The sequence below is a fragment of the Salmo salar genome, chromosome ssa16, assembly GCF_905237065.1.
Source record: "Salmo salar chromosome ssa16, Ssal_v3.1, whole genome shotgun sequence".
NCBI classification, from domain to species: domain Eukaryota; kingdom Metazoa; phylum Chordata; class Actinopteri; order Salmoniformes; family Salmonidae; genus Salmo; species Salmo salar.
The window spans coordinates 83,728,941-83,743,824 of NC_059457.1; the positions used below are offsets into that span (position 1 = coordinate 83,728,941).

General features: G+C 48.4%; 1 protein-coding gene across 1 annotated transcript; it reads left to right on the forward strand.

Annotated features, from left to right (window-relative positions):
• Nucleotide 1: 1 nt before the first annotated feature.
• Nucleotides 2-14,705, forward strand: LOC106575915 (zinc finger CCCH domain-containing protein 13). Its single transcript, XM_045698249.1, is given in 22 exon segments — nucleotides 2-172; nucleotides 805-957; nucleotides 1,114-1,223; nucleotides 1,415-1,529; nucleotides 1,671-1,782; nucleotides 1,963-2,096; nucleotides 2,208-2,246; nucleotides 2,384-2,748; nucleotides 2,931-3,107; nucleotides 3,383-3,711; nucleotides 6,698-7,228; nucleotides 7,751-8,038; nucleotides 8,394-8,916; nucleotides 9,120-9,232; nucleotides 9,743-10,237; nucleotides 10,240-10,382; nucleotides 10,384-11,098; nucleotides 11,217-12,368; nucleotides 12,532-12,678; nucleotides 12,960-13,160; nucleotides 13,566-13,729; nucleotides 13,945-14,705. Coding segments are annotated over 21 exon segments (6,252 nt in total). The 5' UTR covers nucleotides 2-172; nucleotides 805-813; the 3' UTR covers nucleotides 14,200-14,705.
• The last annotated feature ends 179 nt before the right edge of the window (nucleotides 14,706-14,884 follow it).

Consider the following 14,884-nt stretch of genomic DNA (forward strand, 5'->3'; position numbering starts at 1 on the left):
TAGATATCTACGGTCCAAAACACACCCAATCATTACACGCGCACCCTTTGCCAACATGAAGGCGGATAGGGGAGCCCCTGCCATTGAAATACAAGAATACAACTTGTAATTTCAAGAGGTAGCGAATCCCATTGCCTTCGAAAATAGATGCGACACCGAATTAATATTTTGGGTGAGGCAACTCTTTTACTCCAATGTGCAATAGCTTTCCAGGATCTTTGAATATGAGGATGGCTTATACAGGCCTCGGGCCCAGAGAGTATAGCTAGCTTATGCTAATACGTTATCATAAATATCCAAAGTTCCCTTTTCATTCGCAAGTTAACTAGCTAGCTACCAAACTGCATTTTCAGATACGATCTCAGGCAAAAATATGCATAAATGATTAGTTAACTAACGTGTTAGTAACTAGTCAGCATCAATATGCTAATGTAACTCATCATCAGGGCTTGATTGGTAGCGCTAACGTTGATGTTGGTGTATTCATTAAGCCGATTCTGTTGCAAAACATCTTTAACGGAACGAAACGGGGAGCTAGCTTACTGAATTTGTACAATTAAAAACTATTTTTAGTTAGGACGAATAATTACACCCCAGATCAGTGTGTAAAAAGATTCACAAAATCCCCAATGTTTCTTTGCATCAATTTGCTACAATAGTTTCAAATGGAAATGTCAACCAGGCTACTGATTTTTGTTGTTTGACAAACCAACGTTGAAATGTTTTGTTGTTTACAGTAAAGTGCATATTCAGATTGCTGTATGTACCAATGCAGGTTTATAATATATTATTCTACCATTGCAGCCCTGCAGAATGTCCAAGATAAGGCGGAGGGTAACAGTGGAGAATTCTAAAACCATATCTGACAGCAGCAGTAGCCAGACCAGCACCACCCCGTCTCGCCGGCCCAGCGTATTTGAAAGACTCGGCCCCAGCACTGGTAGTAATGCTGTCGAGGTGTGTACCTCTACACCTGCATCTAACCCACTGACAGATACATCACATGCATGTCCAGAGAAGGTAGAGAAAGAACATCTTTGAGTTTTGGATTCATCAGAGCAAAACCCTATTTCTGCTTCATGAAATGACACTTTCTTGCTTTCTTCCTTTCAGACTAATTGTAGAAATTGGTTGAAGACTGGGAATTGCAGTTACGGCAATACTTGTCGCTACACACATGGAACTCAGCCACGAGGCAAAGGATTTAGTGGATCTTTTAGCAGGTTAGATGGCCTTGGCGAATTGCCTGTGACCCGTGTATGCAGGCAACTGAAAAATAGATATTTTATGCAAGTGGGCAACACAGTCAGACGGTCCCAATATTCTCTCATGGCTGTTTCTTATTGTATTTGATAAGCCAGTGGTCTTATGCTGAACCAATGCCTGAGATTACCATATGTTTGTGTGTAAACAGGTCAGCGGAAAGACCAACTGGCGATCTGCGAGAGAGGATGAAGAATAAGAGGCAGGATGTTGAATCAGATGCTACAAAGAGAGACCCAGAGGAGCCTACTTCCCCCACAGCCAGAGTGAGTTACTCTCCACACACACCTCGCTTTCATTCCTGTTTTCTTTTGTTATTTGGGACATAGTGAACAACCATTTTACTAGTTAGATATTAGACCAACATGTATGGGAGTCTTCCATGTAAACCTGTCTTTGTTCTGCAGCAGCGAGACTCGTCCCGAGGCCGCCACAGGGAGAAGGAAGATATAAAAATCACTAAAGAGAGAACCCCTGCCAGCGAAGAAGAGACCACCGAGTGGGAAGCCAACCGCGAAGGTGAGGTTTGGAAGTAGGGCCGTGTTCAATAGGCACGACGAAAAGAAAGAAAACGCATGCTCTTATTAACATATGAAAGTAGAACTAATGAATGCCGAACCGTTTTTCACTCTATCGGGAAAATTTGTTTGTATTGCATATTGTAACCTTAAATAATGTGCTGTTGTATTTGTCTTTTAGACTCGGATAACGGCGACTACGACTACGAATTGTCCCTAGAGATGAAGAGGCAGAAGATCCAGCGGGAGCTCATGAAGTTGGAGCAGGAGAATATGGAGAAAAGAGAGGACATTGTTATCAAGAAGGAGGTACCGGTATGCATGTATCGACTGTAGCTATATCTACTATAGTTCATAGAACCTTGCATGATTTAAGACTGAGGTTGATCTGTTTTATAACCTTCTACACTTACAATCTCTCACTAGGAGCCGACCACCAAAACTAGGACCACTATCATATCCAAGGTAAGAAGAGATACCTACCTAACCTTATTGTCATTCAGGAGCCATCCATATCAACACTCATATCTGGTTTAGACTTCTCTCCTTTCAGTGTCCATGCTAACCAATTCTGCCTTCTTTATTCCACATTCTAATTCCAGACATCCCCGGAGCGTTCCAGCTCTAAAGGTTCCCCCTCCTCCAGGAAGTCCAGTGGATCTCCCAAACACACTAAAGGACCTAAAGCTTCCGGTTCTAGGAAGAAGGAGAAGAAGACCTCTGTGTCGTCCTCTGCGTCCGCCACGGCCAGATCTTCCAAGGGGGGCCACGGGAAGAAGAAAGGTCCCCGCACCCCCAGCCCTCCTCCTCCGGTGCTTCCGCTGGTGAACCCTGTCGTGGCAGCCGGGGGGAAGAAACACAAGGGGAAGCACAAGAACAAGGAGAAGTGTGAGGAGAAGCCGCCCAAGGAGGGAAAGGAGAGAGGGAGAGATGCGGAGAAACACAAGGAGAAGAAGGAGAAACGCAGGTAAAGAGGTTCACTGCCATGTTTTGTCCAGCTCCGCTCCAAGCTGTAGAGGGATCTAGCAGCCTCGTTGAATAGGCATAACAAGACCCACTGGAAACAAGCAAAACAACAGTCAAATCTGTTCGCATTTGTTGAATACACTATGAAAGGGACTCACTTTTAGTTTCTCTTGGCTCTTGCAGAGACCGGTCAGACAGCTCCCACAAGGCCAAGCGGTCAGTGATGTCTGAGGAACGTTCCGGCAGCGTGTCCTCTCCTTCCAGAGACCGAGAGATGTCCCCGTCAGCCAGGAAGAACAAGTCCACCTCCCCAAAAGTTGCCTCCCAGAAGACCCTTGCGCCTGCCTCCCCACCTCACAGGTCAGTAGCCTGTTAGACACTAAGAAGATAACAACATCATTGTCATGCCAGAAGCAGTAGATGACAGTATAAACATCGGCTTGCAGAAATGGAGAAATATGCAGCAGCACCTGAACCTGAGACGATGGTCTAAAGATGCCATCTATCCTAACACTATCATTTTCAGTCATGTTATTAGCAGGATTCTCATGAGTTGGTGTAGATGGTAGACAGACTAGCAAGACGGTCACTTTCCCTGAATAACCATAACCCCTCATCCTCTCCTGGTCTTCCAGGTCTCCCCCTCCCCGCCACAAGCGCACCCCCACCCCGCCCCGCCACCACTCCCCCTCCTCCCACTCTGGCTCCTCAGCCCAGAGACACTCTCCTTCCCCCCGCCGGCGCCGCTCGGCATCCCCCGCCTACAACCGCGAGCCCCCAGCCACCTCCTCACCTCCTGGCCAGAGGTGTTCCTCCCGCTCCCCTGCAGCCTCCCGGGACACCTCCTCTCCTCAGAGGAGGACTAGCCCCGGAGGACGAAACCACTCTCGGGGGCGTGAGAGAGGACGCAGCGAGAGGGGGAGGAGCCCACCTGCCCAGGAGCACCGACACGAGCGTCGAGACGGTACAGCAACTCATTAACATAAAACACAGACCGTTGTGGTCACCTCCTTTAAATAAACTACTGGTTTTCTATATGTGGTCACCTCCTTTAAATAAACTACTGGTTTTCTATATGTGGTCACCACCTTTAAATAAACTACTGGTTTTCTATATGTGGTCACCTCCTTTAAATAAACTACTGGTTTTCTATATGTGGTCACCACCTTTAAATAAACTACTTGTTTTCTATATGTGGTCACCACCTTTAAATAAACTACTGGTTTTCTATATGTGGTCACCTCCTTTAAATAAACTACTGGTTTTCTATATGTGGTCACCTCCTTTAAATAAACTACTGGTTTTCTATATGTGGTCACCTCCTTTAAATAAACTACTGGTTTTCTATATGTGGTCACCTCCTTTAAATAAACTACTGGTTTTCTATATGTGGTCACCTCCTTTAAATAAACTACTGGTTTTCTATATGTGGTCACCACCTTTAAATAAACTACTGGTTTTCTATATGTGGTCACCACCTTTAAATAAACTACTGGTTTTCTATATGTGGTCACCACCTTTAAATAAACTACTGGTTTTCTATATGTGGTCACCACCTTTAAATAAACTACTGGTTTTCTATATGTGGTCACCACCTTTAAATAAACTACTGGTTTTCTAAATGTGGTCACCTCCTTTAAATAAACTACTGGTTTTCTATATGTGGTCACCACCTTTAAATAAACTACTGGTTTTCTATATGTGGTCACCACCTTTAAATAAACTACTGGTTTTCTAAATGTGGTCACCACCTTTAAATAAACTACTGGTTTTCTATATGTGGTCACCACCTTTAAATAAACTACTGGTTTTCTATATGTGGTCACCTCCTTTAAATAAACTACTGGTTTTCTATATGTGGTCACCACCTTTAAATAAACTACTGGTTTTCTATATGTGGTCACCACCTTTAAATAAACTACTGGTTTTCTATATGTGGTCACCACTTTTTAAATAAACTACTGGTTTTCTATATGTGGTCACCTCCTTTAAATAAACTACTGGTTTTCTATATGTGGTCACCACTTTTTAAATAAACTACTGGTTTTCTATATGTGGTCACCTCCTTTAAATAAACTACTGGTTTTCTATATGTGGTCACCTCCTTTAAATAAACTACTGGTTTTCTATATGTGGTCACCACCTTTAAATAAACTACTGGTTTTCTATATGTGGTCACCACCTTTAACCAGTACTTTATTTTTCTATATGTGGTCACCACCTTTAAATAAACTACTGGTTTTCTATATGTGGTCACCACCTTTAAATAAACTACTGGTTTTCTATATGTGGTCACCTCCTTTAAATAAACTACTGGTTTTCTATATGTGGTCACCACCTTTAAATAAACTACTGGTTTTCTATATGTGGTCACCACCTTTAAATAAACTACTGGTTTTCTATATGTGGTCACCTCCTTTAAATAAACTACTGGTTTTCTATATGTGGTCACCACCTTTAAATAAACTACTGGTTTTCTATATGTGGTCACCACCTTTTTAAATAAACTACTGGTTTTCTATATGTGGTCACCTCCTTTAAATAAACTACTGGTTTTCTATATGTGGTCACCTCCTTTAAATAAACTACTGGTTTTCTATATGTGGTCACCACCTTTAAATAAACTACTGGTTTTCTATATGTGGTCACCACCTTTAAATAAACTACTGGTTTTCTATATGTGGTCACCACCTTTAAATAAACTACTGGTTTTCTATATGTGGTCACCTCCTTTAAATAAACTACTGGTTTTCTATATGTGGTCACCACTTTTTAAATAAACTACTGGTTTTCTATATGTGGTCACCTCCTTTAAATAAACTACTGGTTTTCTATATGTGGTCACCACCTTTAAATAAACTACTGGTTTTCTATATGTGGTCACCACCTTTAAATAAACTACTGGTTTTCTATATGTGGTCACCTCCTTTAAATAAACTACTGGTTTTCTATATGTGGTCACCACCTTTAAATAAACTACTGGTTTTCTATATGTGGTCACCTCCTTTAAATAAACTACTGGTTTTCTATATGTGGTCACCACCTTTAAATAAACTACTGGTTTTCTATATGTGGTCACCACCTTTAAATAAACTACTGGTTTTCTATATGTGGTCACCACCTTTAAATAAACTACTGGTTTTCTATATGTGGTCACCTCCTTTAAATAAACTACTGGTTTTCTATATGTGGTCACCACCTTTAAATAAACTACTGGTTTTCTATATGTGGTCACCACCTTTAAATAAACTACTGGTTTTCTATATGTGGTCACCACCTTTAAATAAACTACTGGTTTTCTATATGTGGTCACCTCCTTTAAATAAACTACTGGTTTTCTATATGTGGTCACCACCTTTAAATAAACTACTGGTTTTCTATATGTGGTCACCACCTTTAAATAAACTACTGGTTTTCTATATGTGGTCACCACCTTTAAATAAACTACTGGTTTTCTATATGTGGTCACCTCCTTTAAATAAACTACTGGTTTTCTATATGTGGTCACCACCTTTAAATAAACTACTGGTTTTCTATATGTGGTCACCACCTTTAAATAAACTACTGGTTTTCTATATGTGGTCACCTCCTTTAAATAAACTACTGGTTTTCTATATGTGGTCACCACCTTTTTAAATAAACTACTGGTTTTCTATATGTGGTCACCACCTTTTTAAATAAACTACTGGTTTTCTATATGTGGTCACCTCCTTTAAATAAACTACTGGTTTTCTATATGTGGTCACCACCTTTAAATAAACTACTGGTTTTCTATATGTGGTCACCACCTTTAAATAAACTACTGGTTTTCTATATGTGGTCACCACCTTTAAATAAACTACTGGTTTTCTATATGTTGCTGTTTGTTTATATGAAAACAGTCTCTACATTGTGTCATTTGACTGGACACTGTAATAACACAGACCTGTGTTTTTGTCTCATCCATGCAGAGAGCCGCGGGAAGCGAGAGAAAGACTGTAGCCGTGACGACCGGGACTACGAGGTGGCAGAGACGAGCTCTTCTCGTGATGCCGCCCGTGAGGACCGGGAGACAAAAGAGGGGCGAGAGCGCCGGGGTGACGGGCGCAGCGACCGACGAGGAGACTCCACCAGTACCTCCAGGGACCCCACCAGGGATAGAGACCGGGACACCAAGGACTCGACCCGGGAACCCAGAACCACAGAGACCACGTCAACACGCTCCGGACGAGACCCTCTGGAGTACAGGGACCGGGATCGAGAACGGGAGAGGGAGCGAGAAAAGGAGAAAGAGAGGGAGCGGGAGAGAGGAGAGAGGGAGAAGACGGACAGGAAGGAGGAGGCTGTCCCGGAGGAGGGGAGGGGCTATGGGAGGGGCCACGGGCGAGAGGAAGGAGGGAGGACTGAAGGGAGGGGGGAGGTACGGGGGGAGACGAGGACAGAGAGTAGAGCTGAGAGACCTGGCAGGGGTAGGGGCCGCGAGGCTGACGCATCTGACAAAGGTGAGGTCACACATGACATCACACATCTTATGACCAGTAAAATCTACTAATGGCCAGTTGTAGTAACAGTTGTTAATGTGTTTGTTGCTGTGGTGTTTGTGGAAGTGAGGGAATTTGCGGTGTACCAGTCTATGGCTGAGGGAGGAGCACCCTTCTCAAATGGAACAGTAATCTGCGCCGCTCAGCCATGTTGTCAACAAAGCAGCATGGAGCATCATCCACAAACAGACATCTCTTTTTTGATAAAATGAGTTTTCATTAGGAAGGCAGATAAAGCGTTTATATCAAAAGCAATCACTTTTGCATGTGAGAAAAGAATCTGATTCCTACTCATTACTCCACGTTCGAAACCTACGTCACTTTTGTTTTGAGCCCGTTTCACCGTCAGCCCAGAGAGGGGCTCGTCCCTGGGAGGCCGTCCGGTTCCTGGTGCGAACTCCTCCCACCGGGGCATCCCAGGCCAGATAATCCAATCCCCTCTGTCTGTTTCAGCATACTGTAACTCTGTCCTTCCTCCCTCAGGCTCCTCCACCAGGAATGCCCGAGGCTCCCAGCTGGAGACTGGTGGTCATGACGGTTGGGAGTCGCGTAGCGGCGGAGGCTTCCGTGAGAAGAGTGCAGAGAGGAGCACCGACCGTGGGGCGGAGAGAGGAGGCGCAGAGAGAGGAGGTGTGGACAGAGGAGGAGCGGAGCGTGACCGTTATGACGGAGAGAGGAGAGGAGGGGAGCAGGCGACTGGGAGAGACTCATCCTACGACCGTAGAGGTGGTCACACCGACCGTGGTGACCGCAGAGAGAACAGGGAGAGAGGTGAGGAGAGGTCTTTCCTCGTACCCTAATAATAAATACATTTAATCTATAATACTAGTTAAATAAAATGCAATTTATAATACGCTTTTCATTGAAAAACAATCTCAAAGTTCTGTAGTGAGTGATTTAAAACAGAAACGAGACGTAGACAAAAAAGGACACAGCTGATGCTACAAGAGGCAAGGACAACAAGAAACACAGTTATATGTAACAGAAAGCCTTCCTAAAGCATCCTGTCTCTTCCTCAATCGTGCTGGTCCCTCAGGTCCTCTTCTCTAATGCTTTCTGTTACATGAGAATGAACCCTTGTTGTTGGATGTTGTGACTAACTGGCTGTTTCCTCTGTTTGTAACAGACCAAAGAGCATCCTCTCCTGGTCGGCACCCAGCCAGAGGAGAAGAGCCAGACAGGGAGGAGACCAGAGGGAGGGATGAACGCAGAGGAGAGGAAAAAGGAGGGGACAGACGAGAGGACAGGGCCCGAGAGAGGGAGCGAGAGAGGGAACGGGAAAGAGAGAAGGAGAGGGAAAGAGAGAGGGAGAAGGAGAGGGAGGCAGAGCGGGAGAGGGTCCGGGAGAGGGAGCGAGAACGGGAGCGAGAGAGGGAGAGGGAAAAGGAGAAAGAGAGGGAAAAGGAGCGAGAGAGGGAACGGGAGAGGGAAGAGAGGGAGCGGGAGAGGGAGGAGCGAGATAGGGAGAGGAAGGAGAGAGAGCGGGAGAGGGAACGAGAGCGGGAGAGGGAGCGAGAGCAAAGAGAGAGGGAGAGGCAGCGGGAATGGGAGGAGCGTGAGAAAGGAAGGGATGAGCGACGGGAACGGACTAGGGATGAACCAAGGGACGACCGCTCTGTCCGAGACTCGCATGAAGACCGCAAGACCAGGCAAGTCTCAGTAGTAACCACCAGGGTTGGGGCCAGTTCCATTTCAATTCCAGGCCCAACCCTGGTAACCACTAACCCATGACTCATAACTAGAATCACTCCATCGTTTTACCTTAGTTGTGGTTCGTTTCCATCTGTTTCTTTCCTACTTAACACAACCCAGCTGACCTCTAACCCCTCTTCTATGTGTGTGTCATCTGCAGCCGGAAGAGGCACAGGGTAGAGACCACACCCAGCCCGACTCGCCCCTCTCCCAAGCGAGCAAGGGACGCCACCCCAGGAGACGGCGAGGAATACAACAGCCCTGAGGAGAAAAGTGAGCGTTTGATTGGTGGAGGCCAGCCCAAGGTCCGCCCCACCTCTGGCCCTGGCCCAATCACCATCCTCCCCGTCACAGTACCAGTGTGTCCTCCTCCTCCAGTGCTTGACAGTAGGGACACTCTTTAATGGGAAAAACAAACAGCACTGGTTCTGTCTGGAGGAAACTAGTCCCGTATGGATTAACACCTCCCCAAAGGGTGCCTTGGCCTGATCACTTCAATATCCCTCCACGTGAGCCCAGGGCACACTTAGTAATGGTGATAATACCTTTTAATGGTTGAGCACATTTCATACAGCCAGACTGGAACTCAACGTGCTGACATAGAAGTAACAGCTGGTGTTTGATTGTTATTAGAAGGCGATCAGAGATCTTTGAGACCGAGCCAAGGCACCCTTTAAGATAAAAAGGTGTTTTGTTTCTTTGACCTTGGTTGACATTTCCATGATGTTGATAAACCTTGGTATGGTGCTAACAGAATCCCTCTGCGTCTTGGTGTGTGTTCAGGTGTTGAGAAACACCGGCTGTTGAGTCAGGTGGTACTCCCGCCCCAGGAGCCCCTCCTGCGTTCCCCCCCCAGCACCTCTGTAGCGGAGGACACCAAGCCCAGCCGCTGGAAGGACGAGGAGCGCCGTGGAGGCGGGGACAAGAGGGAGGGGAGGAGCCGCCGGAACGAGGAGGCCGACGCCCGTGGAGACAGAGGAGGAGCAGGCAGAGGAGGGGAGAGACGGGGGGAGCACCCCTCAGATAGCAGTACCCCTGTCTCGGCCTCCGGCTCGGACTCTAGGAGAGGTAAAGAGAGGGACGGTCGGGAGCCCACCCCTCCCCCGCCGCCCGTGGCCCTGGTCACTGAGGACAGAGACGCTCCAGTCCCGTCAGGTCATGAGGAGGGCAAGAAGAAGACCAAGTCCCAGAAGAAAGGCCTGAAGAAGGGGAGGAAGGAGGAGGGTGTGGCAGGAGGTGTTTCAGGAGCTCCAGAGAGGTTCACCAACCCAGAGCCCCCTCCTCCATGGCCCTCTCGGACGGCCCCCCGCCCCCTCTACTCTCCCCCCGCAAGGCGCCTAAGAAGAAGGCGCTGGACAAGAAGAGGAAACGATCCCGTGGCGCCGAGTCGGACGCGTCTGAGGAGGAACCAGGCTCCTCCCATCTTCCCCCCGGGCAAGAGGAACAAGAGGGGTCCCCGGACGCCCCCGCCCGCACCAAAGGAGGCTCTGCTATCCCAGAGGGCCGTGCCACATTCTGTTGCAGAGCCCTTGCCACAGCCCGTCAAAATGGACGCCAACTTCAGCGACTGGTCTGACGAGGATGTGCTGGAGCGCGGTGGTGGATCGGCGGTTGTTAAGGCACCCCCCACAGTCCCCACTGAGAGGACTCCGACCGGAGCTCTTCCCAGGAGAGGAGGTCCGAGGGGGGGCAAGGAGAGGGAGAGGGTGGAGAGGCCTGTTCCCCCGCCCATCGCCCCTCTGCTGTCCCAGGACCCTCCTATGTTACTCCAGACCCTGCCTCCCCAGCCCCTCATGTCCCAGCCCCTGCTGAGGAAGCCTCCTCCGGAGCAGAAGAGGAGCAGCAGTATGGGAAGCAACCAGAGCAGGGCCTCATCCAGACGTCTCCGCTCTCCCTCCAACGAGTCAGCCCACAGAGAGGACCCTCAGCAGGGCCAAGGACCAGGCCGACCCAGGAGAGGACACCAGCTCCAGGGGGGCAACTCCCGAGACCGGGAGCGAGACAGGGAAAGAGAGAGGGAGCGTGGTGAGAGAGAGAGGGGACCAGTTGTCACAGAACTTCCGGTGGTGAGGGGAGAGGAGCGGAAGTCGCGCATCGACCAGCTGAGGAGAGGAGAGCCCAGTCGCAGCACCTCCTCAGGTACGCCAGACACATACTATTAACAGGTTTTGTTGAGAAAACACTGAGCTCCCTTACTAGTTTGATTTGATTGATATTATATCTCTTATATTGAATTTCTGGTGGTTTTCCTTCCCAGACCGGCAGGACTCTCGCAGCCACAGCTCCAGACGAAGCTCCCCTGAGTCAGAGCGTCAGGTGCAGTCGCGGGCCGGGTCCTACGACGGCCGAGAGCGTGAGAGGGAGAGAGAGAGGGAGCGGGAACAGTTTGAGAGGGAGCGTGAGCGCAAGGACCTCCGACAGCAGCAGGGGCCTCCGGGGCCACTACCTCCTCTCCAGCAGCAGGGGCAGCAGAGAGACTGGGAGCCCGAGGGGCCACGGGAGTGGGGTGGGAGGGGCCGTGAACCCCTCCTCATGCGTGGAGGCAACAGAGAGCAAATGAGAGAGCGTGATCTCCGTGACATGCGGGGTGAGAGAGAGCGGCTTCTGCCCGAGGGTCTCCTGCAGCAGCACGAACGAGAGCGGGAAAGAGAGCGCGGCGGCAACAGGGGCGTTGGCCGCGGTGGCGACCATGGCAACGACCGGGAGCGGGAGAGGATGCTGCTGATGGACCTGCCGCCACATGGGGACCCCAAGAACAGGATGGACATGAGGGGAGACAGACCAGATATGAGGGGAGACAGACCAGATTTAAGAGGAGACATGCGAGGAGATATGAGACCTGATATGAGGGGAGACATTCGAGGGGATATGAGAGGAGATATGAGAGGAGACATGAGAGGAGACATTCGAGGAGATATGAGACCTGATATGAGGGGAGACATTCGAGGGGATATGAGAGGAGATATGAGAGGAGACATGAGAGGAGACATTCGAGGAGATATGAGACCTGATATGAGGGGAGACATTCGAGGGGATATGAGAGGAGACATTCGAGGGGATATGAGGGGAGATATGAGGGGAGACATGAGACCTGATATTAGGGGAGACATTCGAGGGGATATGAGAGGAGATATGAGGGGAGACATGAGACCTGATATTAGGGGAGACATTCGAGGGGATATGAGACCCGATATGAGGGGGGATATGAGACCTGATATTAGGGGGGATATGAGAGGGGGACCAGATCACATGAGACCAGATATCAGGGGGCCGGACAGGGTTGAGTTCTCTCTCCTGCTCCCCCACGAAGCTTTGGGACACGGCGGCATGGACCAGGACAAACCAGGCAACAGCCATCACCCTGTGGGAGGAGAGATACAGGAAGCAGAGAAACAGGACAGCATTGACGGTAAGGATTATCTAGAATCACAAACTACTAGCCTGATCCCAGAACTGTTGGTGTGACAGTGACCATGGGAGCAGGCAACAACAGCCTTGTCCCAGATCTGTTTGTCTATGTTTGTGTTGATATGGTAGCAGGTTATTGAGTGAGTTTATTTGTTTGTCCTCAGACGAAGATGACGCGAAGGCGGATGACGCTGTGTCGGTGGTGTCTGGCGGGGAGGAGTACGAGCCAATCAGTGATGACGAGTTGGATGAGATCTTGGCGGACAGCGCCCAGAAGAGAGAGGATGGGCAGGAAGAAGAGAAGACGCCAGGTACAATACTGAGAACAGGACTACACACTCCTTCTGGCTGAGAACAGGACTACACAGTCCTTATGGTTTGCCAGCAGGGTTGCCAGGTCATGAGAAATTCTGGTCCAATGGCTCCTCCAAACCAGCTCAAAACTAGCCCAATATCACACACCTGGCATCCTTGTGTAGTCTGCAGTTGGACACTGGTAAAAGACAAACTGTTGTGTTTTTTTATTATTGTGAACTAAATCGTTGTTTGGTTATTGTGGTCTAAGTCCTTCATATGTGCTGTGTTCCTACAGGTCCCCTGGATGTGATTGATGTGGACTGGTCCAGCCTGATGCCCAAGCAGAAGCAGGAGCCCCGGGCAGCAGGGGCAGCTCTGCTCCGGTTCACCCCAGGGGCAGTGCTCCTCAGGGCGGGCGTCTCCAAGCGGCTGGCTGGGCCCGAGCTCCTGGAGAGAGTCAGGGAGGTCTGCAAGAAGGAGCTGGACGACCCTAAAGGTGATTGGAGGAGATATTAGTACTATGACATACTGTACTCTATCGTTCTCCTACTGGATTTTAGAACCATGTATAATATGACAAACATTATCCATACCAGCTCTGTCTACTTTACAAGACACAGACTTTTAATGGAAGTATGCATACTTAGAACGTGGCTCACGTTGTGTGAGCATATGTGGTGTTAGCATATGATAAAGCACTAAGCAGTCAGTGTGGTGTTAGCATATGATAAAGCACTAAGCAGTCAGTGTGGTGTTAGCATATGATAAAGCACTAAGCAGTCTGTGGTGTTAGCATATAAGGCACTAAGCAGCGGCAATAGAAACATCTTTTGTATGTTGCTTCCATTCATCACTGGAAACATCCAGTGAGTGTAACCCAGCTCTCCGTCCATTCCTCCAGATGCTGACAAGCTGTTTGAGCACGACCTGGGTGCTCTGAACAAGGCAGCTCTGAACAGGAAGGTAGAGAGGGCAGGTCTGCTGAGGAACCTGGGCCCCTGCTGTAAGGCCCTCTGTGCCCGCAGGGACATGGCCATCAGACGGCAGCTCCTCAAGAACGAAAAGGTGAGTGCTCCAAGAAAATGTACTTGTACCCAGAACCATAGACTATTCTAGACCATATACCAATTGACTAAGATGGCCCTCTACTGTAGGATATATGGAGGAATAGACTGGGATTATGTAGATAGTATTTTATAATATATGGAGCAATATTTTGACACACAATGCCTATGGCATGTAAGCTGTACAGTAAGCTAACTCTCTTTCTCTCTCTCCAGGGCCTGACCAAGCAGATGTACCCCAGTGTTCCTGTGGTGGACAGTGAGCTCTTCCAACTCAGCATGCGTCTCTTCAAGAAAACTGTAGCCGCCGCCAGAAGCAACCAGCCCCCCGTTGGGGCCCCCAGCAGGCCCAGAGAAGGCCGACAAGGGGCCACTGGGGCTGGTACCGGCAGCTTCACCGGTAGCCAAGCCCGGTACACCACAGCCCCCCGAGATGTGTGTCTCCTGAGAGCGTGCGGGGCTTATGGTTAAAAACAAACGCTGCATGATGAAACTGACCTGTGATCAGAAATTGAATCAGCTCTGACTACTAAGCCTGCTCTGAGTCCCCGCCCCCTACCGCTAAACCCCGCCCCCTAACGCTAAACCCCGCCCCCCTGCTATAGCCTTTTTAATCACAAGGAAAAATCTAACAAAACGCTGAAACTCTTGTCAGTCAGCAGTGCTGTCATTATGGAAGACTGATCTGATCCGCAAGTACTGTACTGCTTCTACCATAGAGACTAATGGAGATACTAGCCTATGGAGGGATTGATAGAGGCCTTGTACAATGTACTGTACCTTGAACTAGAAATGAAAATGCTGCAGGAAAGACATGCATTTTCCCGAATAACACAGTTGTTTTTGTGCGATTGGATATTTGTTGTCGGGGGGTGATAAGTCTCCCTTTCATAATAAGTTGCTATATGTTTTTTTGTTTCTTTTGTTGTGCATTGGTTATTAAGACTGCATTAAAGTGGTTAGTTGTTCATTTGTAATGGCTCTTATCCTTGCTTTGTATGGAGTTCAGTCTTAGTGCCATGTGCTGCTTGATGTCATTTGTGTATTGTTCAAGAGACATTGACTACATCCCCGATGGCACCCTATTCCCTATGTAGTGCACTTCTTCTGGGCTCGGGTCAAACGTAGTACGCTGTATAGGGTGTAATTTGGGATG